This window comes from Globicephala melas, chromosome 11 (assembly GCF_963455315.2).
Source record: "Globicephala melas chromosome 11, mGloMel1.2, whole genome shotgun sequence".
Classification (NCBI taxonomy): Eukaryota; Metazoa; Chordata; class Mammalia; order Artiodactyla; family Delphinidae; genus Globicephala; species Globicephala melas.
In genome coordinates this window covers 100,262,965-100,288,250 of record NC_083324.2, presented here as the reverse complement: position 1 = coordinate 100,288,250, position 25,286 = coordinate 100,262,965, and the positions used below count along the sequence as shown (strand labels likewise).

The window sequence follows — 25,286 nt, the reverse complement described above, 5'->3', positions numbered from 1 at the left end:
CACAGGCCTGAACTTTACCCCCAAGAGAAGAAGGCAACTGGTCGACCCCACTGGCCGCCTGACAGCCTGTTTAGAAGCAGGCTGAACCCAACTGAGCACAGCTGGAAGCAGAGGGAGACGCAAAAGCCACGGGAAGCCCATCTGCTGCGCAGCTGGGTTCCAGGCGGCTTCCCGGGGCTGCCAGCGAGGAGCATGGAGAAAGGGGAAACCCTAACACAAAAGAACACTTTGCTTACTTTGCAGTTTGGATAGATCATTCCCCAGGGTGAGAACAGCACATTTCCTAAAGGACAATGAGACGGGAGTGCCGGGGGCAGCCCGGAGGCGCAGCGTGTGGGGCAGAGGTAACAAGAGCCACATCTTAAACCCGTAAAAGTAGAGTAACGTGTTTTATTTAATTAAAATAGATTAAAAAACAGACTGTGTAAAAGAATTAGGCTTCTCAATAATTTACTATTATTTACACGAGAAATTCTGGTCGTTAGTTTTCTCTGTGAGGAGATGAACACGCAGAGCCCAGACCCTCCCCGACGGCACAGGGAGACTCGCTGGGGGCACTCGGTGACCCCCTGATTCCCATCCACTCAGGTGGATATGGCAAATGTATCACCGAGATCCTGGTGACCGGCAGGAAGGGTGACCCTCAGCCGCCCAGGGGTCACTGCGCTGTCAGCCCTCGTAGGAGCCCCGGTGGGGACTCCTTCCTCTCGGGAGAATCGTCACCACTCAGAGTTCATCACACGGGCACCAGTCAGTGGTTCCCCTATGCCCGCGGCCGAAACCCCATTCACAACCAACCTTCCGCAAACACTCCCTTGGCTGACGTGAAGCCCACAGTTTCCGGATAGAAGATAAAAAACAGGAATGGAAGCTGCACGTCCTGATTTCCAGGGAAATCCTGGATGACAGAACACACCTGCCTGTGTTGTCCAGAACTTGGTGACTTACCAAGATGCCACGCAAAATGTTCTGTGCGCTTGTGGAGGGAGGAGACGTGGGGGGAGGAGCCGGTGTCCAGACCCGGCCCGGGACGTCCTGCAGGCACTTGTGGCCCCTCCAGGCGTGGAGGGGGTGTGTCCCGGGGATGCATACACAGGCCAGGAAGACCCCTAGAAGCAGCAGGGGTGCCGGACCCCCGTGACCCGACTCCTGGTTGTCGGAGACTTACGGTCTCCGTGGGCGCGGGCGGCTGGGTAGGACCGGTCCCTGGCATCATGGACTTCAGTGGAGCCACGGTCACCAGCTGGGGGAGGAGGGGCCCCGTGGAGACTCAGTCCAGAATGTCCGTCTCGAAAGGCACCAGGTGGTAATAGGACAGGTTGGTGACATAAGCTGCTGGGTCATCTCCATCCTCCAGCTCGGAGGCAAACTCACCGCCGTTCTCAAACCTGAAATGGGAAAGCAGAGGTGAGGCCAGGGCTGGCTCACTGGCCCCCGGCCCCGCTGCACTGGACAAAGGGCAGACGGTCACTGGCAGGAGGGTCTTTGGATCGAACAGCACGGAAGGGCTCTCCACGACACCGGCCCATCCACCACCAGGCTGTGTGTGGAGCTAGTGTGGAAGGAACCATGATTGCAAATTGATCAGTCACGTGGGCCCGACTCCAAAGCCATCACGGCTTTGGTTTTCACGGCCTTAGAGACTGATTTACTCTCACTGATCAATATTGAGGCACCCATCCATCCAACCACCCATCCATTTATCCATCCATCCATCCGTCCGTCCATCTGTCCATCCGTCCATCCATCCAGCCTGCCAGCCAGCCAGCCATCCAACCACGCATCCATTTATCCATCCACCCATCCGTCCATCCGTCCATCTACCCATCCATCCATCCACCTATCCATCCATCCATCCATCCATCCACTCACACAGTGAGTATTTCTCTCTCCATCTGGGGATTATTCTGGGCCAGGCGCTGGGGACACAGAGTGGACCAGGCACAAGGACCTGCCACGTGCTGGGCCTGTGGACCATGGCAAAGACGGGTGAAGAAGGCCGTGTGGTCCCAGCTCCCAGCCTGACTGCTTCCTGGGCCACGTGCACACACGACCAAGGAGGCAGGAGTCAGGGAGGAGCTGGGTGAGGGCAGAGGTTAGCAGAGGGTGGGGTCCTGCATTTGGGTCCTGTATTCAATGTGGGGCATTACATGGCGGGCACGGGAAGAGCTCAAGGAAGGGTTTGTGCCCCAAATGTGAGGTGACCTAAATACCTTCTCAACAGGGATTCCCCAGGAATGGAAACCCTTTCCGCGCCCTGCCTGACCCAGCCTCAGCTTAAGCACACTTGCTTAAGCTGGACAAAAAGGACGACAAATGTTAAAAGACGCTTCACAGAGAAAACAGTGCACGGAGGACTTCTCCCCAGGAGGGGAAACAGATGCTGCCTGTACCTTTTCCTTGTTCCCCAGCTAAGAACCAGTCCAAACAGAGGGGAGTGGCAGAGGGGGGCGGGTGCAGGCCCTGCTCAGGGCAGCGGAGAGGGCCTGGGGCCACCGAGCACACTGTCCACACTGTCCCTGCTCTGACTCCCGCTGACTGAGACCTCACAGGAGTTCAACTACAGCGGAAAGCCGGGCAGCGACGGGCAGGGCACGAGGCGTCCAAACCACATAGCCGCCAGCCTGGCTACACTGGCTGGGGAGCCAGCCGGGATGGGGGCGGGGGAGGGCGGAGAGGTGCCCCCCCGCCCCGCCAGCATCCAGGGCACGTGGGGTGGACGGGGTCCCAGGGAGGCCTGCTGCCTCTAAGTTGCAAGGGAGAAGCGGAGGAGGCAGCGATGGCAGCTTCGAAATCAGACAGGAAAGGCATGGAGGTGGGTTTCCCTCTAAGTCCATGCTGACGGGCGTGTGTGGAGATGCGTGGAGCCCTGCGTCCGTGCAGGCAGTGAGGCCGAGAGGGGGCCCTTAGGTGCAGGGAAAGGCTCCGGGCAGGTGAGGGACGGGCCCGGTGGCGGCCACGACACAGCCCCGCCCAGCAGCTTCCTGCCCCTGCTACCCCTCCTGCCCTCAGATCCCCTGAGAACCGGGGAAGGAAGGGGACCTGGGATGCTCAGCGTAGTCTGGGGTCCCCATCAGCCCCCGGACTCCTCGGCAGGCCTGGCGAATCCCCCTGCTTCTAACCAGTGAGGACAGGGTCAGGGCTCGCCCCAGGCCTGGGCAGAATCTCCCGGAGCCTGGCAACCCCTCCAGCCAACCAGGGTGGTCACAAGGCAGAGGCCAGCCGTCCCGCTCTCACTCACGTCCCCGCCAGGCACACACACTTGGTCCCTGAGTGCAGGGGGCTCTCCGGTCCGAGTACTGTAGCTGCTCTCCCCCAGGGACAGCATGGGGACTGACAGGTCCCAACAGCAGGCCCGGCAGCATTGATCCACAGCCTTGGGGCCACACAGCTGCTGTCGAGGAGCGCTGAGGACAGCTGTGGCCAGGAGAGTGGCCAGGAGTCCCCTGGAGTGTTCAGACAGACCCTCCCGACAGACAGACGGCAGCAGACCATCTCTGCGGGGCTGCCCGAGGTCAGGCACCTGGAGAAATGCCCAGCAAGCCCAAGTTCCCTGGAGATGCTCCGGGGCCGCTCAGAGGCCGACATCTCCTCGTTAAGCTATCCTGGGATCGCAGAGGTTTCCCCGCGATCTTTCTCTCCCACCAACCCGGCGCTGCAGACTGAGGATGGGTTGCCCCGTCCGTGCAGAGCCCCGGGCTGGCTGGAAAAGTTACATTACAGCCCTTGCTTTCTCTCCATGCTTCTCCTCCAAAGCGATTCATGGTTGAACTTCCTTCTCAGAGCTGGCCTCATGCCAGGGGCAGAGGGCCTCTCGGGGCCTCTGAGACAGAAAGGGTCCCTGGGATGCAGAGCCAGAGCCAGGACCCTGCAGCCCCTGGTGGTCCACCAACCACTCCACCAGGACAAGCCCGGCCAGAAGCTCCTCCCATGCAGCAGGACCTCCTTCCGTCGCCGTGTAATCCACGTCAGCCTCGGACCCACAATGCCAGCTCCAAGTTGGCTTGGGGGACCCTCGGGCTGGGAGCTGTCTGTGCACACACCGTGTGTACGATGTGCGTGGTCCTGGCCAAGCGCGAGGCACGGCAGCAGTTGGGTCGGTCCTGGTCCGCTTTCACGTGGGGCTGACGGGGTGCGGAGGGACCCCCGGACTCTGAGAGGCCCCCTGGTTCCGGGCTTGTGCCGGTCAAGTGCCCGCGGGAGACCCTGAGCTTCCAGAGCTGCCTGGGGGTCCCAGTGTCAGGCATCCACGCTCGTCACCTGAGCCTTCAGGAGATCCTGCGAGAGCACAGCGGTCCCACCCGGAGAGAACAGGAGCCAGGAGACGGGAACGAACTCCCTGAGTTCACACCGCAGGGAGAGCCCCGGGCGTGGCCTTGACAGTCACCAGAGCCAGGTCCTGCCCGATAACCCCGAGATGGCTGGCAGCACCCGGGGTGGCTCTCCTAGAGCCCCCATCGTAGTCCCTGTTCTGTCACCGAGGAAGGAAGCACGGAGGGCAGGGGGCCTTTAGCTGCCTGCCTTCTCTAAGCTGACGCATCCGCCCTCGCAGGGCAGGCCCGTGAGCCACAAAGAAGCCCCCTGGGAGGCGACGAGAGGTCAACACGCAGCTGACGCCCCCCACCCCAGGAGACCAGGCCCCCACGAGGAGGCTTGTGGCCCCGGACCCTCCAGGGCCCAGCACAGCCCAGAGGTGAAGCCAGGCAACTCCTCCTGAATGTCCCCCCTCCCCACTGCCAGCCGCATGTTCACACTCTGTCCCCTTCCTAGAGCCCCGAGTGGGCAGGGAACCTGGCCCGGGCACTGGCTGACGGCTCGGGACCTCGTTGTAAAATGACACTCGAATCAGTGCACTTACAGGTGCTCCGAGGGGTCCACAGCTGCGTGCTGGTCTTTTCCGTTTGGTATGCTGTGGTCAATAACGATTGTTTCGGTATTTGCTAAGCAAAATCCATTGGACCTCATGATTTCTGAAAGCGAAAGCAGTAAGGGAAATATTCAGAAGGGGATCCGACTTTGAAGTTTTGCAGTCTGGGCTCACACTGATCTCCCCACATCCCCCTTCTCCTACTGTGCTCCCTCCTTCCCCACAGTTTAGAGAATGCTCCGCCGCCCAGACTCAGGCGCCACACCTGCCGACCCTACACCAGTCAAGAGGGGCATCTCTCCCCCGCAGAAAGGCGCTCTGGCAGTCCGAGCGCTCTCGCCATACGCCCGCCCTGTGGGTTTGAAGCTGGAGCAGAACGAGGCTGGGTTTCAGGCTAAGACGACCGCACACGACGTGGGCTCTGCCCAGGTCGCCTGACCTCTCTAAGCTCTCACCTGTCTCAGGTGAGGATAACACGGCCCAGGGTCGCCGTGAGGATCCAGCGCAATCCGTGTGCGTTTTCAACCAAACGGGTGACTCCACCTTCTGCTTTATATAATCCTATATATAAACTGACTTCTCACCAACAAGCACAACTTGGAGTAATTTTAAAAGGGCAACAAAGAGACCATCTTTGCGTATCTACATTGGCTGTGCGGTTAGATTCCAAGTGCAAAGTCTGGTGCTCACTCAGCTCTAGAAGGGGAGCGGGGGAAGGGCAAGCCCGAGCATCGGTGGTGGCGGGGTGTGTGTGTGCGTGTGTGTGTGTGTGTATGCGGAGGCGTGGGCAGCTGAAACAGCACCGGCCTGGGACCTGGGACTCCACGGCGCAGCCCAGCAGGGAACCCCGAGATACCGGACGCAGTGTCCTAACTGGAAATTTCAAAACTGTCCTGGATGCTCTCCAAGGACCCTTCCAACTCTAAGAGCCTATTAGCTCCCAGGCTCCATCACGTCATCTGGTCCATTTAAACATAAGTGCACCTGACTCCCTTCTCCGACCTGGGGAAGCTCTTACTGATGTTTCCCGGGGACTGTGTGTCCTTCCCTTCCCTCAGTGGATCGCAGACTCTCCAAGGATAGACCTGGAGGGTCACCAGGGCTCCAGCTCCTTGCGTGCATCTCCAACCAACCTGAGCCCCTGGTCGTCGAGCTCCACGCTCAGGGCCTCGTTTGTCCCATCAAATCAGGGCCTTCACTAACCTCACCTTAAAAACGTGCTTCAAACAGACTCTAAACTCCTGCCGGGTCCTCAAATCCAATGATCATCATCTTCCCACTCAGGGCCTGATGCACGGAAACAGCTCAAGACAGCCCTTCCTCTGGCCCTGGCACAGGCCGCAAGGATGTCCAGCGTTACCCCGTCTCGTCGGGCATCTGATGCTATTGTTGTTTGCGGGATTGTTTTATTTCTTACATCTCACCGTAATTTAGATTATTTTATCCCCATGTACAGATTTGCTTTTTTTTAATAAGTGAAATTGTAACTTCCTATTTACTTTTAATCCTTCTGGGTATTTGATTCTCAGTTCTATGAATTTCTCTCCACATGAAGACACTTAGGGAAACTACACAAAAAAAAAGAAGAAAAAAAAGTCGATTTTCTCCTTACCTCTGCCCCCCAGGATAAAATGACTATCCATCAGTCGGATTTGCCAAGTAACTGCTAAAATTTCCAATTGACTTTCTGCAGAAGTGACAGCGCTCGTTTCGCTGGCCTTTCGAGGTCGGTCGCACTCCACGTGGCATCAGCACATGGCTCTTTCCCGACCTCCTCTCCCTGGCTGAGCCCACCCAGAGCCCACCCGCCTCGGACAGCCTGTAAGTCATGAGAAGGAGCTGAAAACCAGCGAAAAGTCAGTGCTTGGAACCTCTGGGGTCAACTACACCACCAGGTGCAAAAAGAGCATGAAGACGTTGACCAAAGCCTGAGTGGACAGACACTGCAGGGGACGACACCCCGACAGGAGAGATTAATATTCCCCTGCTTCACAATTTAAAATGCACAACAGCACAGAACCCCTTGCTTTACTGCTTGTATTAACTGACTCAAACCTGTCCCAGGAAGCACGTAAAACCTCAGGGGCCTCAGGACAGCCAGCTGACAGCCCCCAGATCCTCTCTCCCACCACCTCCCAAGGGAATTTGGAGGGGAGGACCCTACAAGTGAAAACAAACGTCAGTGCTGCAAAACATCTGTGAATGTCGCCAGGAGTCACCTTGTATAGGAACTTCCTCATCTATCTTAAATGTGAGATTTGGAGCTCTAGAATGTGGAATCTAGAAAATGGAACCAGCCCCCAAAACAAACTTGTTACAAATCATTCCTTAGTTGTCTGTGCAGAGAAGCCAATTGTCTGCAGGGCCAGCTGGGCCCTCCAGGAAACTCCACTTCCGCCACTTAAGCGTGGGAAGCAGCTTACTCCTTGCTTAACTTTTTCGTCCGTAAAAGGGGAATAACCGTATCCAGCTATCCTAAGGGGCACAGGTATGGATTAAATGAGATGGTTTTTATAAAGAATCTAACAAATGCTGGGGCTCACGAATGGTAGTTATTGCTATCGTTGTTCCAAGCGTCCTCATATCTGTTGCGTCACCCAAATAAAAAGAACCAAAGGAAATGCGACGCTTACTGAAAAGCTTCAGCATCTGAAGCCTGCCTTCAAACATACTGAAAATGGGAATTTCTTAGAAGTCAGCTTAGTACCTTTAATCACATACATGGCCAGTTCCATGAAATAGTTCGTTTTCAAGCCAGTTTTTTGCATACAGAATTTTCTTCACATGAAGAAGAGTCCTGCTTTGCCATTCTTACTTCTTAAAGCTTTTTTGGAGCTCATTTTAGAATTATGGGAAAGTTGCAAAAACAGTGCAGAGCTTTCACAGATCGCTCGGCAGCCCGTCCTTTGGTTAACATTTTACGTAACCATGGTGTGACGAGCAAATCCAGGAAACGAACATCGGCGCAATACTCTAAACTAAAACCTCCTGCACCTGAGTTTCACCCACATCCCTCTGTCTGTTCTGGGCCCGGCCCGGATCCCTCGGGGCAGGAAGATGTGGTGGTTCAGCCTCCTGTGACCCCTGACGGCCTCGAGGGCCTGGGTCTTGCCTCATCTCTCCTGTGGCTGCAACACTCGGGGCGCGGACTGGTGAGTCTTTCACTGACTGTGCCTCAACTTGCCTGGTGTTTCCGTGCTTGGACAGAGGTGGACGGTCCGGCAGGAACCCGCAGGGACGCTGCCTTCCCTTGGGCATCAGATCAGGAGTGCGATGCCCACAGGCCTCACTTATTCCTGGGATGTCGTCTGGATCTCTCGGGTCAGGAGGTTTTCTCCAAAATGAGGATACTCCCTCTCTCTTTGTAGTTGAGAACGATCCTGGTGGAGATGCAAGTGCAAATTCTGCTTCTCCTTCAACTTTCACCCACTAATCTCAGCATCTTCCAGGGATCATTCCTGCAACAATGGCTAGTGTCTGGCTGGTGGTGATTTGCTTTTCTTACTCGCAGCCCGTTTTCACATGCCCCATATGCCACCATAACTCACTTCATTAATTCATCTATTCTTTTTTTCCTGCGGACAGTCTCAGCCCTGAAAGCGTTCACACACTCTCCGATCCCCTTTCCTGTTCTACTGTCAACGTCTCTAGCAACGGAACAAAACCCAAAGCCGTGTAGTTTCATTAGCTGGAGACCAGGACTCTCCCCGCATGGTGAAAATTAAGTTGAGAATATACAGATGCCTGGTTACTAAAAAATGAAATGATTTTTGAGGCCAACATCAGTTAATCCAAGCAGCCAGAGCGAGGCTGAGGTTCATGCTTTCTTTTAAGCTGCACCAACACAGCCACGGTGTAGAAAACTAACTCTAAGTTTTCCTAGACTCGGTAATAAACTTTTAGATTAACACGGGATGAAGAGTGTTTAAGGCTGCACCGGTCCAAAGCATCACCTAAGAAGCCAGAGCCCTCGCCAGAATCGGGGCCCCGGTGGGGGTGGGGGGGGTGGTGGTGGTGCTGGTTCTCACACCATGGGCGCCTGGCGCCACCTAGTGGAGCCTCTGATCCCTAGCCGGTCAACCTAGAGGTCACTGCAGGAGGCCTGAGAGTGGGCCAACGTCAGGGCTGTCCGCCAGGGCACCACCTCCCAGGATGCCACATCAGAGGCTTGAGAAGGTGCTGAGAAGTCTGGGGGAGGGGGTGACAGTGGGCACGGCCGTTTCCATGCACGAGTGGAATTTAGCTGGACAGGAGGGACGTGGACGGGCAGGGCTTGTGGGGAGGGAGGAGACAGGGCCCAGCCAGCAGGAGGCCCAGGGCCTGGAGCAGAGGGGTCGACGGTGACATGGAAAGCCAGAGTGACCACTGCCTGACATGCCCAGGATGACAGGAAATCCATTAATGAATGAGCCAGGAAGTCAGGTCCTGGTGGCCGATGTCGGTACTGAGGACACACCCCGGGGAGAGGCTGGGCTGCTGGAGACTCAGCCCTCAGGGCGCCTGGCTCTCCGGGTCCTGAGGCCCAGCGCCCGGGGACTCCCGAGTCCACGCGCAGCGCAAATACGGGCCCAGACTGAGGAGCAGGGCTTGCCCACGCGGCTCCAGGCCCTCTGCGGCTGGCAGCGCTACTGTACCGAACAGTTTTCATTAGAAGTTTCTCTGAATTTGCCACATCCTTGTCTCAGTGGACAACGAAAGCACATCTCACGTGCCATGGGAACTGCCCCACCCAGCCACGCGCTCAGGCAGAGGGAGGGCCAGCGAGGTTGGGGGCGAAGATCCCAGGGAGAACCCCTTTGACTGATGAGGGCAGACGAGGAGGACGGACCCCCAGGCATGGGAGACCCTCAGCTCTGGAAGGGGTGACCCCGCCAGCTTCCCGTGCAGGGCGGCCTTCAGGCCGTGGTCTTGGCACAAGGCTTCGTGCTCTCTGCAGCTGACTCGCAATAGCTGCTTACCAAGCCCACTGTCAGGCAGCCCTGTGTCACCAAGTGTTCTGTGCTGCACCGCGGTGGCTACAGTGACTCCCCCCTGTGATGCCCCAGCAGGGAGCACGATGTCCCCAGGACCCGGGCTCCCAGCCTGCATGGGGAGGCCAAGGCCCTGCCTTCCCAGACCTGCGTGCCAGGCCTCCTGAGCTCGTGGGCAGGAGGAACCCCAAACCTCTGTCCTCAGTTCTCGAAACAACACAAGAACGTAGTTAAAACCTCGACGTGGGACCCCAGCGCTACCCCTGTTCAATCCTGTTTCCTTCCTTTCAGCGCTTTGGGGTAAACTTGGGTCGTGAGTTTATCCGAATCGGCAGTAAAGACAAGGCACTGAGACGGGGGCTGGGGACGCCAGGTTGTCGCCATCAGAAGCACCTGCATGCAGCGCCGACCCGTCCCTCTTACGCCCTGGGGCCTTTGGGTCAACCTGCGCCTGCCACCAACCCCAGGCCCTGAAAGGATCCTGCGGCTCTCGGTTCTCCTGTTTGCTCAAAACAGAAAGAAATCAAGCAAAATGGAGATGCCAGGGCCGGGGCTCTTCCGTGCAAGACTGAAGGACAGAGATGCCCACGCTCCAGGTGACAGCACACAGAGCCCGACACACTCTGAAGCCTCTCTGAGCCTTGGACACTGGGGTCCCCGGACATCCGGTCAGGAGGGCTGACCGCCATTTTCACTCTCCTGTAGAGAAGGTTCTGGACGCTAGGCGTTAGCTAAGAAGAGGCCCCCAGTCCCCTGATCATCTTCCTAAGGACACACACGAAGCTCTCCTGGGAAGACGACAAAAGTGGCAGACACGCAAACCCAGGCTGAACCCTGTCCTGCGCACACACGGTCAGAGCGAAAAGTAACTTTTCCATCCCGGGTTCCCAGAACCTGCCAGCCCTGCCCGCCGTGCCCCAGCACGCAATTAAGGACTCTCATCCTTGCCCTGGTATATCACTCAGTAAGGACACTTTTATAACAGTGACGTCAGCCGTCACCCCAATGTGCCCCCTCCGTCTTTCCATCACTGGGACCCAGTTCCTTTTCAGGTGATGGCTCTGGGCTCAGGTCCCCTCACCTGCTGATTCTTCCCCATCACCTCCCTCTGAGCCCCCCTCCTCCGCTCCCTCCTCTTTCCTTCCTTCCACTCAGAACTCAAGTGCTGGACACAGGGACCCCGCCCCGCCCCCCCGCCTCCCCTCACGTCAAGGTGACCTGTGGGATGTCACCGCTGGCCGAGCTGTATCCCCTCTGCGCCCGGCAAACGCCCACACAACCTCACTCAGGCCAGACAAGTTGCCTGGGGAAGCCTGGTACCTGAGACTTCCAGGACAGACCTCTTTTCCTACAAGATGCCCCTCACAGGCTTTGCCGACAGTACTGCAAAAACAGAGTCTACTGTCGTAGCAACACGTGCGGCCCAGATCTGAGGAAGCTGCCACCGGGCTGAACCCAGGCTTCCCTCGCTCCCCTCTGACCCGCAGGACGGCTGACCATCCCCTCCTAGCGCTGCTGACATTTGTCAGAGGCTCAACCCAGTGTCCACGCTAAGGAGACCTACACCATGTGTCCCCTTCTGTCCCCTCGCCCTAAAGCCAAGAACCAAGTCAGTGTTGCGCTAGGCGAACTCTTATTTTTGCAGGCTGGACGACGCATTCCAGTAATTCACTTCAAAATGCCTCACTGAGGGCTTCCCTGGTGGCGCAGTGGTTGAGAGTCTGCCTGCCGATGCAGGGGACACGGGTTCGTGCCCCGGTACGGGAAGATCCCACATGCCGCGGAGCGGCTGGGCCCGTGAGCCATGGCCGCTGAGCCTGCGTGTCCGGAGCCTGTGCTCCGCAGCGGGAGAGGCCACAGCAGTGAGAGGCCTGCGTACCACAAAAAAAAAGCCTCACTGATGCTTTCATCATAGACTATTTAAGTATGTTCCAATTTATACGTCAGATAACTTGCTTTGGAAGTAGGAAGAGTGTAAACTGCAGGTCAGTAGGTAGAAACACACTGTTTCATAAAAATCGGGAAACGGTCCCTCCCCTGCTGCTTCCACCCTTCTGTTGGGCTGTATTTCTGGATCCCAAGGTGGGGGAGGTGTGTCCAGCACGTGGACAGTGGGCTGGGAAGGTTTCTGGTGGCCCTGTGGCTCTCACCTGATATTTTCACCGGACTTTGAAAGCTGGGTTGAATTTTATGGACGTTGTCATTTTTTAACACCTGATCCAGGGGAGATCTTTCAAAGAAGGTGAGCACGACTTCTGACCTGGAATACTGGGAAGAAACAGGTTCATTCCTACACAGCTCCCTCTCGTGAGGCAGCCCGTCGGACGCCGGTGGCCCCGCACTGCTCAGACTGCGGGACTGAGCGCGGACGGGGCCGCTTCCCCACTCACCTGTCAGGTGCTCAGGTAGCTCGAGGCCCAGGGACGGACAGGATGGGGACAGTGGGAACAGTTCGTGCCTGGTCTGCGCCAGCATTCACGCACGTCCATCTCCCCTCACTTTCCAGTAAACTGCGAGTCCGTCACTTCCGCTGCCTCCCCAGGGAGAAAGCACCGGAGCCCCCAGAGCCCGAGGAGCCTTCCTTCCCTGGGCTTACACCTAACCCCACCTGACACTTCCAGGAAGCGCGCCCCGGCCCCGCCCGTCCGCCTGCACCCACCTTGCACACCCACCTTGCACGCCCACCTTGCGCGCCCACCTTGCGCACCCACCTTGCGCGGCATGCTGATGACGGCCTTGAGCAGCTTCTCTACTTCGTTAAGCCTGGTCTCGATGTCGTGGGCATCCTTTATGGCGACCAGCCCTGGGATTGAGACAGAAATGCCTCCATCAGAAAAACACACCAAGACATGTGCTCCCGAATCAACTACAGAACAACATGACGCCTCCCTGGCGTCACCCTCCATGCAAGACATCTGGGAAGTTTACTCGGCCTCACGTGGGTGCAGCCCTGCCCCGAAAGCCTGGCTCTCAACCTCGTTTTAAGTTTCAACGACCCAACGAGTGATTAACGTGTGTGCTGCAGTGGACGCTGTCCGTCTGAAAGCCACAGAGACACCATCAGAGGCCTCTCCGAGCGGGACTCTCCAGCCGCACCCTGGACAAGGCCAGAGCTCAGCCCCCGCCAGCGTGGTGGCTGTAGCTGGGGGAGGCTGGACCCACCAGCCCCCAATGACACAGCTGAGATGACCACAGGTCCTGTGGAAACGGAGCCTGTGTTTAGACAAGTCATTTAGATACGGGCTTTGGAAGGGAAAAAATCACATCTCTACCCAGAGAAAACCAGCGCGGGCGTGACTCACAGCACTTTCCAGGAATCGGCTCCTACCCTCGTTCTGGTTACCGGAAGTCTCGACTGGCTACTAAAAAGCGCGGTATTCTGTCTCTAAAACACGAGAGCTAGTGGCACGGAGACTCGGGGTGCGTTTCTATCTTCCTTTGAGCAGTGCAGAGCACAGACCTTCCCAGCACAGCTCCTACACATCAGCTTCCCAGGGATGGAGCAGGTCAGATTCCCAAGGACATTTCACGTGACCCAGGATGTTGGTCCCGGTGAGCTACGACCAAACCACAGAGGCTGAAATCCCAGAACTATGTTCAGTCACTGAATCCCAGTTTTCAGAAGTTCTGGTTTTGTTTTACAGGTGAGAAAGGGTTGTTCATTTTGCAGGCAGCTCACCAAGTCCACGTAGTGTTAAATTAACCTCCTACACTACGTGATTGAAATTACGAGGCCCCGGAACGCGTGGTCCATGGAAACCAGGGGCATCCCAAACACAGGGCGAGGCGCTTCTGAAGGCCTGGGCTGAGCAGGGGGTCCCTGGACCTCCTGGAGCACAGGCCGGGTGCACCTTCACCTGGCCACCCGGGGGCCTGCTTCTCAGTGGGCTATCTGGTCCTGCCCACCCCACCTCAAGCCACACGGACCCAGGCAGCCAGCCAAAGACCCCAAGCCTTGGTCCACACAGCCCGCGCTGGCAACCTCAGCACGACTCCCCAGCCATCGCCGCAGAGAGGGGCCCGGGCCACCTCCTCTCCTCTCACCTAGGCTGCCTGGCCTACCCACCACCCTGCAGGCTGGGGGCAGCGAGAAGGGAGAAAGAAAACACCAGGGTGCCAGGGTCTCAGCCCTGAGCTTCTTGTTTAGAACTACACACACGCACAAGCACACACGCAGACACGCACACACACCCCTCTGTGACCTCTTGCTTCCTACGGACAAGTCTAGAGAGGAAAAGAGGGACGCTGAAAAGTCCTCTGCAAAGTTGTTTTTAGAGACAGGACAATTCTGTAAGTCGTCCCCAGAAAGAGCTTCTTTATTCTAAGACAAGCAAAACGACTGTCACGTTTCAACTTCTGTTACATCTAACACACTGGTGTTAAATCACTCGAGTTCATGGCACAGTAGTTGTGTTCTGTAAGGACAGTTTACAGGATCAGCCTCTCATCCGGTCAACGCATACGGCGTATTTACACCCACCTCCTAGGACGTAGAGCACGTGTAGCCCATGGTTGGGTTTACAACCACCCAGGGTACCATTCAGTCAAATAAACACACTCTGCTCTATGCTGATCTTCTTTTAGGGCTGCCAGAATTAGCAAGCAAAAAGCAGGACACCTAGTTCAAGGTGCGTTTCAGATAAACAACGAATAATGCAACAGTATGGATAAACACACTAAAAAATTATTCAGTGTTTATCTGAAACTCAAACTTACTTGGTGTCCTGTACTTTACCTGGCAACACTATCTTCTTGGCGACCTGCTTTCCAGACGAAGCAGAGAAAGGCAAGAAGTACGTGGTCAGGCCTCTGGGAACATGTAAGGGTTTAGGCTCAGCGCACACACCCTGGGGGTCCAAGCCTCGCCAACCTCACCAGCTCCACTGCTCTGTGACTACCACATCCTCATCCCAACCCCGAGGAACCGGTCCAAGGCACCACACAGCACTGCCTCTGGGGGACTCATGCCCACTGGCCTTCCCCCACCTCCAGGCTCGAGTGGGAAAATCCCACCATCTCTTAAAGGCCACGTGGGTTGGGACACGCCTTCTGCTCTGTGAAGCCCCCCACCCACCAGGCGGGACTCGGTCTGCTCTGAGCTCTGGGAGAGCTCCATCCACCCCACCTCTGCAGCACTCACCGCTCTGCAGCAGACCTGCTCCCTCCCCTGTGGCCTCCCCAAGCCCACCTGTGAAGCTGAGTGTAGGAGGTGCCCAGGGTCCCCTCCTGTCGTCAGCCGTCAGCACAGGGCCTGACACTGACACTGACACCCGCAGGGGATTCACTGGTCGTTGGCCGTTTGTTGATGGAATAAAGTTGCACAAGAGAACAGAGTCAAGGACGAGTTATCGCCTGTGTGTGTCCAGCAGCCTACGGGTGCCAACCACAGCCCTTGCTTCTCGGGGTCACTGACCCCAGCGGATCCCGGCCAGCAGGCTCAGGGTCACAGGCCTCGGACGACAGCTGCCCGAGACCGAGGTGGCAATAAACCCACCTAGTTGTCGGCCACTCTGGTTTGGTTCCATCTGTGGAAGCTGCGACCTTATCGCTGCCTTTCACCTGCCTTTATGCTTCCGAGGAGAAGCCCAACGGTGCTCTCTGGAAGTGAAAACATGCTTCACGACAAGAGGGGCTGAGAACATCTCAATGGCGAAAGCACACGCTGGACTCCCTCCTGCAGGAACAGTGACAGGGGTAGTTTCTTAAGCTTTGGCTTTTGGTTGGGGGCCCCTCGTCATAATTTATCTCCCCGTGGCGTAGTGGCTTCTGGGTGACAACCAAGGCGATCGGGCTCCGCGTTCCCACGGTACGTCCTCCTTTCCCCAAGGAAAGCCGTCCACGTGAATGACAAGGACGCCCACCTCTTCCCTGGGCAGGGAATCAAAGGTGGAGATTCATGAAGCTATGGCTTCGGCTGGGCTGACTGGCATCCATCTAGGGGCGGCCCCCAAGGCTACCTGGCCCCCACAGAGCCCCTCCCTCACCCCACATCAGGGCAGGAAGGGGTCACCACTGGCTACGGGGCTTCCAGTGGCCTGGCCCCTCTTCCAACGCCAGCACCCACGTTTCCCTCCCCTCCTGGGCCTGGAAATCTCCCTCCTTCAGTTGTTTTAAAGGTGTTTCCCATTAAACAGGGAGGTGTACTAAATGCGGAAGGAAAACATTCAAACAAACAAACAAACCCAAAACTGTGCTTTGGGGCCACAGTGCAGAAATGAAATAAAGCTTCCTTTAAAATTTCATGTCTCAAACCCACTGAGGTCCGCCCCCATCAGCTTTCTCAAGTTCTCAACTGTTGGAAACCGAAACACCAGCTGGAAACACCCAAGATCAGCATCAATTCCCAAAATGACACAGCACCCGGCGCGGGGTGTGAGCAGAGCCCACATCTGGGGCCTGTGTCATTGCCCAGGACAGACGGCGGATGGGGACGCTCAACTACGTACAGGCAGTCGGGGGGCTTTCTGTCCTACCTGCTGTATTCTTCCTTTGTGACCCAAGAGCTTTGGCTTTTGATGACCGGCAGAGCTTTTCCAAATGTCACTTGTTTACAGTAACTATTTTAAACTTCATTTTCAAAAATGTGCTTACGTCCAATAATTTAGGACTATCTAGAACTTTTAGCTTTTGTATTCCAAATATGGTTGATCGAACGAAAACTGTGGGGATCTTGTTTGACTCCGTTTTACTATCTGAGATCGTGATTCTAAAGAATGCAAGCGGATAAAATGGTTGTAAATTTGCAGTTGGACAGAAAAACTCAGACCCCCCCCTTGGTTATGAGGCTGCCGTTCCAGGGCCGGCCAGCAGGAGGCGCCATCAGTCCATGGAAGGCGCGGGACGCAGTCCAGCGAGGACAGCGGGAAGGGATGCGGTCCACCCGCCACACCCAAGTTCTAAGGAAACTGACTCAGAAGACTTCACAGCCCCAGGAAATTTTCTAATTTCTGATAAAGCATCATCACTAATATAATCTCAATTTTTAAAAATTTCACTCTACACAATTTGTGATGTGAGAAATTTATCCAGATATAGCCCAAAACTTTGAAACTGTAAGATTGATAACACGACTATGTACATTTCGGTATGTCAATTTCACATCCCTTTGGGGGTTGAAATTCAGCCTTGAGCAGCCAGGGTACCCCTTCTGTCTAAACTAGTTTACCCTTGAAAATCGAGAACTCCAAACGAGCTTCTGTCAGTTCCTGGGTTAGGTCTTTATACAAACACAAACACCTGACGCATTCTCGGAACCCAAACTGAACCCAAACTGTATCAGCACAAAGATCAGGCTGAGGGAGCAGACACGGACCAGTGTCCTAATCTCAGGCACCTGGTTCCACGTCCTACTTCCGTGGGTGGAGGCCTCGGACTGAACATCTCTGGTGACTGTCCCAGCCTCCAGGGACAGACTCAGGGCTGAATCTGCCTGAGCGCCTTCTGCCGCTGTAATTCTGGGAGTGAAGACACATGCTTCTCGGGTCAATTGGGAAGGAGTGTCCGTTACCCAGAGGATGCCAGTCCCTTAAGAAGAGACTCCCATGGCAGACCCCGGGGAAATCTTCTGTGATGTGGACTTTCCAACTGAGTCAAAGAAGGCATAGTTCAAAAGTCCATCCACGCAGAGCCCAGAGAAGCAGGCGGCTCGGGCGAGGTGCGGAGGGCACTGTCACGAGATATATATTCTTTAGAAGCTGAGGATCGTACAAATTTTGGAAATAAAATATTTTAAAATTTCCAGGAAAATTGTCAATGATTACTTCGTAAATACTTGTCCTCTAAATAGGTAGTCAACATAAAACCAGCAGGGACTCACTCAGCGATGAGCTTGAGCTCAACCAAAGTGGTTATTCTCTGCTAAACTCAAGCATCCCCACGCAGCCCTCGCTCCCTGGGAACCCGTGGCGACTCTGACCTCACAGGCTCCATCCATGGGGTCCCACCCTTTGCCCCCATGCCCACCCTGCTGCACACAACCAGCCCCAGGCCTGGTCGGTAGGGGTCCCACTGAGGTATCGGGTGCCCCACTCCCCCGGCTCGCAGGCGCCATCGCCGTCCCCACCTCCCTAGGACAGGAGGCTGGAGGCCACACCCTCGCCGGGAGGGCTCTGGGTGAGGGACGCTGCCTACCCAGAGCAAAGGGCAGAAGCTCCGCCTCACACGGTGCCTTCCGTCCAGCATGGCTCTGTCGTGGCTTCAGCGCTCACAGCGGCGGCCATGCAGATGCCACCCCTGCCAGCTTATCAACCCTGCAGCGGTGGCTTGAGCTGAACCACCTGCCTCAAGTCACGTGGGGGGGAGCCGGAAACAGCCCGACACCGCGTCCTCACCCGCCTCGAGTCACGTGGGAGGGAGCTGGAAACAGCCCAACACCGCATCCTCACCCGCCTCAAGTCACGTGGGAGGGAGCCGGAAACAGCCCGACACCGCATCCTCACCCGCCTCGAGTCACGTGGGAAGGAGCCGGAAACAGCCCGACACCGCATCCTCACCTGCCTCGAGTCACGTGGGAAGGAGCCGGAAACAGCGCCACACCGCATCCTCACCCGCCTCGAGTCACGTGGGAGGGAACCGGAAACAACCCGACACCGCATCCTCACCTGCCTGGTCCCAAAGCTGCTGCTTGGTGCTTTCGGCCGCTCAGCCCAACCTCCTCCCGCCGTGACCTCGTGTCCCCAGGCGGGTCCACCAGTCTTGCAGGGCCTGGATTTTCCCCTGCGGGAAGCAGGGGGTTCTGGTGGTGAGCAGGCATCGTGGTAACAGCCTTAATCCCACGTCCGCTCCTTCCCTGCCCCCACCTTCGGTCCAAATGCCGCTCGTCGTGTTTCCTACTGACTGTAAGTCACACACCAGCACAGGACGACGGAGGTGCCTGTTCTTAAACGTGCGGCACGACCTGCAGTGTAAGTCGGCAGCGGAGCAGGACCCAGGTCGGGGCGGGGGGAGCGGGGCCCTGCGGGGCCTGCCTGGAGGACAACGTCGCGGCATGTGGTCTGTGCTTCTATGTGACACAGGACACGTCTTGTCTGTGCTGCCACGGTTCAAGGGAGCCCAGGCCCGACCAGAAAAGAAAGGCGTCCAGCCCTTCGCCTCAGCCCCCTCCCTGCCCCCGTCACGGGGAGGATTTGGATCCAGTGCCTGGCGGGGGCGGGGGGGGGGAAGCTTCTCAGGCCCGTTCAGGGACATGGGGACCATCTTGTCAGTGGTGACGACCGAAAGGGCTGGTGGCTGCCTACTGTCACCCGAGGAAGTGAAAGTGAACAAGAACACCAATAAAAACGATTTCAGTGGGACAACGTCAACCCCTGGTAACGCCGCGCCCTCACTCCCTGTCCCCTATGTACTCTGCTGACGGCCGCTGCCCCTGCAGGACGCCCCGCACCAAGGGGCCGGGGCCTGGGGCGCCCGTGCTCGCCCGTGGGGTCATCGCTCCTGGCCAGCCTCTCCGCGGCCCCGCCCTGCAGCTCCGCACCGAGCCTCACGGAGCGGCCACACGGCCCCGACCCTGCTTCGTACCGCAGAGGCTTTGCTGCCGCCTTCCGCTGCACGCCCATCTTCCCTAGTTCTGACTGCTCCCAACCAGAAACACCTCCTGCTGTTTGGAAAAGTGTTTATAAAAACGCACAGTGGAGGCACACCAGGCCCAGAGTTGTTAAAAGAGAGAAAAGGACGACGGCGTCCCTGAGGGCCAGCCTGAGGGCACCCAGATGCTACCAGCCGGTCCCGGTGCTGAGATGCAGAGCCAAGTTTCCCCTTGGAAATCTAGTGGGAAGTAAGCGAGGCCTAGAAGCTCCAGAACCAACAAGCTCTGTGAGTTTCTGGCCGCTCCTTCTCTGACTGGGAGTTAGCCCGAGTCACCTGGGCCCACGGCACGGCCGGAGCTCTGACGGATGAGACCATGGGACCGCAGAGCACACCGTCACTCACGGAGGAAGGAGAGTCCGGACAGGGAACTCGGAACAAAGCCTGAGCGACAGCAGGGTGTGGGTCTGGGAAAGAAACATAAAACCTTAGGAAGAGAGGAGACAGCCGGCTCCCGGGAGGGATGCCGGCCCCGGCCCCGGGGGGACAGCAGAGCCCGGCAGCCCTATATATGGAAGAGATTCGAAATAGGTCTGTGAATCAGAAAGATCACCCAAAATGCCCCAGAGAAGTGAAAACTGCCCCTCTCCCCATTAGAAGGGGCAGGACCCCCTCCAGGGAAGCCATGCATGGGGGCGGGGCTGGGCTGTGAGGGGGGAGGACAGAACCCCAGCCCACTGAAGGGCCCGTCAGGCCGGACAGAGGTGGCCTCTGTCCCCCCGATCTGCTGCCCCGACCTGTGGGCGGCCTCTGCTCTTTTTTAGCCACTTTCACTAAGAAAGGAAACTCGGGGCTCTGCAGTTCACCCCCAGACCAGACAGCGATCTACCCCTGCTTGTTTCGGGGAAGCACAGAGCTTCTCCCCATCCACGTGAGAGCAGAGCCTGGGAGCAGAGCGCTGTCCCCTAGAGCCGTGGGGAGGCGGGGTGTCCTGGCTGGCGGACCTGCGCCCAGGCTTCTCTGGTCGGTGCCGGACGCCTTCGCTTCTGCCCCTCCATCTCACATCTAACAGAAGGTCTATGAAGACGCAGGCAGATCCACGTCCCCGGTGACAGGGGTGAACAGACGTTACCCCAGCACCACGCACAGGATCTCAAGGAGGGGCCTTATTTGGAGAAAACACTAAATACCGTGTTCAAAGCTGGGCCCTCCGTCAGCTCCCCCTGCGGGCTTCCTGCATCGCCCAAGGCTCCCCACACCCACATCTGGTCTCTCCATAGACCCTGCACTCCCTCCCAGACACGTCCGTGTTTGACCACTTCTCACACCTTCCCTGTCTCCCCGGCTCGCCCTGGTCCTTCTCCAGCCATGCTCAGCACAGCAGCCAGCGTGCCCGTCACATCAGGTCGCTCCCGTTCCGAGCTCTACATCTCCGACAAGAGCCCCACGCTGAGCGTCATCTGCCCACTCCCTACCTCGATCTCCCATTGCTTCCACCCCCTTCTCTCCCCTCCAACCACAGCGGCCCCCTCAGGACACAGGGCCGCCGGGCACATGCCGGCCTCAAGGCCTTTGCACTTGCTCTGGCCACTGGCTGGAAGCTCTTCCCCAGGCACCCACATCGCTTTCTCCCCACTTCCTCCCGGTCTCTCCTCACAGGTCACTTCCTCTGATCCCTTCCGGACCAGCCCATCTGAAAGTGAACCCCTCCCTGCCCCTGCAAGTCATAGCTCCTCTCCTTCCTCCCTTTTCTTTTCTTCTGAAGGTGCAGAACCATCTAACATTTTTTTTAACTTATCTTCTTTATTATTGGATTTCCCCCACCCTGAATATAGAGTCATGAGGGCAGGGTTTGTCTGTTTTGTTCACTGCTGCATCCCCAGCGCCTAGAAGATGATGGTGCAGGGGAGGCATCTGGTAGGTACTTGCTGAGTGAATATAAAACCAAAGTGTTGATTTGACAGTGATCAGGAATCAAAGGTCACCTGACTACTTTGGAAATAGAATCTGTTTCTACAGTGATGACTTCATAAGGCCTGAAACAGGTGTTATTTTTTAAAAAGGATCAACATAATCCAAGAGCCCCAAATAGTCACTGGGGAAATTCTGCATCCTTGTCTTTTAAAGTGTGAACCTTCCCAGACGAGAGATGGAACAGGCAAGAGACCTTGCCACATCTGGTCAGGAGCCCTGAACCATGTTAAGTATTACGTAAAGGGGATTTAAGTCAAAGACTCGGCCCTACCTGTGTCAGAGTGTGGAAAGAGCAGAAGGGGACACCTTGGTCACCCAGAGATGATATGCACAGAGAGCAGCTACCTCCCTCCCCCAGGCAGGGGCACAAGAAAGGAAGGACGGGTATATCAGATCCAGACGCAGAAGAGCACAAGGTGAGAGGCCAAGAGGCCAAGGAAGAGGACAGAAGAAGCAAGACTAGTCCTGAGGGCAGCCTCGCCCAAACAGAAGACCAGAGAGGTGGGCGAGTGAGCCCCGTGCCGCCACTCCACGCAGGGGTTTAAACATCTCTGCGCACGTGTCACCAGGAAACATACACGTTCCACAGACAGACAGCCAAGGCTAGCACCAGTGTGTGTGCAGAATCAAGGAAAAGTACTCTCTGCACAGAAGCACTCTCCCACTGCAGTACTCCAGGGACCAAGACAGAGGGCTCAGCATCCCCTTCACTGCACGCAGAATCAAAGATGCAAGTCGGACCCAAGGCGCTCCCACCCCCTGGAGGTGTTCAGTCCTGCATTTACAAGAGCTACCAGCCTGCTGCCAGCACGAGTTCTCAAACCTACGCTTGCAAAGCTTTTTAAAGAGATGAGCGGGCCAATGTAACCCAGCCCAGAAACATGCAATAAATTTAAACTGAGGGAATCTGATGGGGAATTGCACTGAGAAAACCTGGCATCTCTAAAACAGCACACACATCTGGATGCCTTTTGTGTGTACGGTTTGTATGTCCAGACGATCTGTTTATGCAAATAGTAAATCCACCTGGAAATAAGGTGAACGCTTCTTTTGCATTATGGCGATGTATTTTACTTAGCAAACGACTTCCCTGGACTTTCCTTCCTTCTAAGGAAGGAAAAGGCCTTCCCTTGGGTGTACAACAAACTCAGGTAGTGCTGGGGGAGGGGCCACTTGCCTCCAGGCAGAGAACCTGGAACCAGACAGAGGGTTCAGGTCGCCTGTCCTGCGGCCCCGGGCCTCCACCTCCTCTCCTCCAGGGGTGCTGAGCTGGCCTTGCAGGAGGCCCTCTGGTCAGGACTCCAGCCGAGAAGACATTCCCACAGTCCACCGTGGGCTGTTCGAAAGGCCTTCACACACAACTGGTCCTCACCTGATGGCCGCCCCGCATGTCCCCCACTAAACCTAATACCCATTTCTTGCCGATTTTTCTCCCTTTAGACACTTGAAAGCAGCTATCATACCCCTTCTGCGCCTTGTTTTCTCCCTGGTGGTCACCCTCTTCCTGTCTCCTTGCGGATGGTGCGCTGACACCTCGCAAACCCAGAACCAACCAGGCACAACCTGTGCGGAGGGACAGAGCCCAGGGCGTGCGAGTGCACAGCGCACCCTAACCCTTGTGCTCCGGGTAAGGTGGTTTCCTCACCAGATCCCAGGGCGACTGAAGCTCCGCCCTCCTCCCCACCTTCTATGACCCTCACCAGAAGCCGCTGGGGGTGACAACAAAAGCCACCTTTGCGGAGGGCTTACTACTGCTGGACACTGAGGGTGCACTCCAATCCGCACAAGAAAAGTGAGTGTCAGGTCCTATGTTACAGGGGCGGAGCCAAGTGGGGAGCCTGGAGTCACAGCTGAGCGGGGTCCTCTGACAGAGTGAGACCTGGAGGGCAGGCGGAGGGCAGAAGGGAGGGCAGGCGGAGGGCAGGGGGAGGGTATGGGGGAGGGTATGGGGGGAAGGCAGGGGAGGGCGGGGGGAGGGTATGGGGGAGGGCAGGGGAGGGCGGGGGGAGGGTATGGGGAGGGCGGGGGAGGGCAGGCCCTCCACCAGCTCTCGGGGACTCCTGTTTGTTTATGGCCTGCCTTGTTCCAGCATCCATTTGATAAACAACAACAGACACACACACACAGTAGATCAAGGTAAACTGCTGCCATGCTTGAAATACCACTAAACTCCCTCCAGAGCAGCACGAAAGCGAGACTCAGGGGAGCAGGGCCTGCACACGTGCTGGCTTTGGGAGCCTTTCCAAGTGACGCGTCTGCCCGAGAATGTGTCATGAGAATGAGCTAATTACCCATATAATTCACACACGGGTGGGAGCTGTCCCGGGGAGGGGGGCGTGGGGCGGAGTGGAGATTATCCCAAGACCTCAGGCAGACGGGCAGCTTCAGTAAATGCCCCCTAAAGTGCCCCAGGGATCTGCTTAGAGGAAGGCGCTGGGAAGTGTCACCAGATTCCCAGCGCTGCAGGTGGTCACGCGTGTGTGTGGGAGGGGGCAGGGGGGACCCCAGTCCTCCTGCCTCGGCTTCAGCCTCTCGCTTCCTCTCCGCGGCCTCCAAAGGCCAGCCTGTGGGCCGAGAAGAGGAAACGGGAAGCCACCCAGTCCCTGCGAGCCAGGAAAGTCACAAGGCGCGGGAGGAGGCCTCTGGGCTCATCAAACTCGAATGCGGACCCACCCTGGTGGCGACGGAGGCCGCGTGGCACCGCGCACTCGGGCTGTCGGTCACCGGGGACAAGAGGCGCGGCCCTGCCGGGGGTGGCCTCGGAGGGGGCTGCCAGACACGACGCGACCCCAGCTGGACGCTGTCCTTAACTCCTCCCAAACGTCCCCCCCGCCTCTCCGGCCGCGGCCGCGGCGGGAGTCGCAGGGGCCGCCCGACACTGGCGCGGGCCGGTGGCTCGCCTTGGGGACGGTCAGGACGCCCGTCTGGCCGGCCTCGGGCCCCGTGCGCCGACTCCTGCGCACCAGCCACTGCACTTCACCGCCCGGGGGCGGGCGGAGGTCTGAGGGTCCCTGTCCCGTGCCGGGGGCCGGGATGTCGCGATCCCCGCTTAATAACCGCCCCTGCGCCCCCTCCCTGCACTTCAAAGGAGCCCCCGCGACCCCCTGCCCCAGGCCGGGCCCGCGCCCACCTTCGCGCAGCGGCGCGAGCGCCAGCTCGGGCCGGTCCTCGGGGAAGGCGTCGCGGAGGCGCTGCCACAGGCGGCCCAGGTCGGCCAGGCTGCGGTGCAGGTAGAGCACGCTGCGGTCCGACCACTCGGTGCGGATCTCGAAGAACTCCTCCTCGTCGCCGCGCCGGCTGACGATGAGCCGGCGGATGCCGTTCACCCAGCAGCCGCGCACGAACATGTTCACGAGCGACGTGCCCTCAAACACCGCCGAGGCCATACCGCGGGCTGAGCATGCCCCGGCCGGCAGGGGGCGCGCCCGCCCGGGCCTGGGTCCGCGGGGAGTCCGTCCGGAGCCGGGATCGGTCTGGAGCCGGGGTGTCTGTTCGGGGCCGGGGTCCGTCCGAGGTCTGTCCAGAGTCGGACAGATCCAGGATCTGTCCGGAGCCGGCGCTGGTCGGGAGTCTGTCCGGAGTCGGAGTCTGTCTGGGGTCGGCCCGGCCTCCGCGAGCTCTCCGGGATGGCGCGGCGACGAGCCGCGGGTTCGGCCGAGCGGCGGCTTATAAGGCGCTTCCCTTCGCGGGCGGCGCGGCCGCCGACGTCGAGGCCGCGGTCGCGTCCGCCTTCCCCGCCTCCGGGTGAGAGGACGCGCCAAGCGGAGGAGGGGGGGGCCTGGCCTCAGCGCCCCGCGCCGCCTCCCGAGCCCGCGCTGCTGGGGCCGCGGGGACCCCCGGCTGCCTGGAGGGGCGGAAACCCGGGCGCCGGCCCCGCCTCTGTGCCCCCGCCCCGCCCCCTCCCTCCCTCCCCTCCGGGCCCCGAGCCGCCGGCCGGGATCGGACGAGACTGG

The 25,286-nt window shown here is 58.0% G+C and overlaps 1 protein-coding gene across 1 annotated transcript; it reads right to left on the bottom strand.

The window, feature by feature from the left end:
- Positions 1-376: 376 nt before the first annotated feature.
- On the bottom strand, positions 377-25,157 carry PXDC1 (PX domain containing 1). The gene is made up of 5 exons (XM_030881517.3): positions 24,464-25,157; positions 12,549-12,640; positions 11,988-12,105; positions 4,859-4,970; positions 377-1,388 (listed from the first exon to the last, which is right to left on the bottom strand). Exons 1-5 carry the CDS (start codon positions 24,717-24,719, stop codon positions 1,271-1,273), a joined length of 696 nt encoding a protein of 231 aa, XP_030737377.1. The 5' UTR covers positions 24,720-25,157; the 3' UTR covers positions 377-1,270.
- Between the last annotated feature and the right edge of the window lie 129 nt (positions 25,158-25,286).

Coding starts and splice junctions, on each gene's coding strand:
- PXDC1 (XM_030881517.3), bottom strand. CDS start 24,719: ATGGCCTCGGCGGTGTTTGAGGGCACGTCGCTCGTGAACATGTTCGTG. Junction 4,971..11,987: donor AAGTCCGGTGAAAATATCAG/GTGAGAGCCACA, acceptor TTTCGCTTTCAG/AAATCATGAGGTCCAATGGA. Junction 1,389..4,858: donor GTGGACCCCTCGGAGCACCT/GTAAGTGCACTG, acceptor TTCCCATTTCAG/GTTTGAGAACGGCGGTGAGT.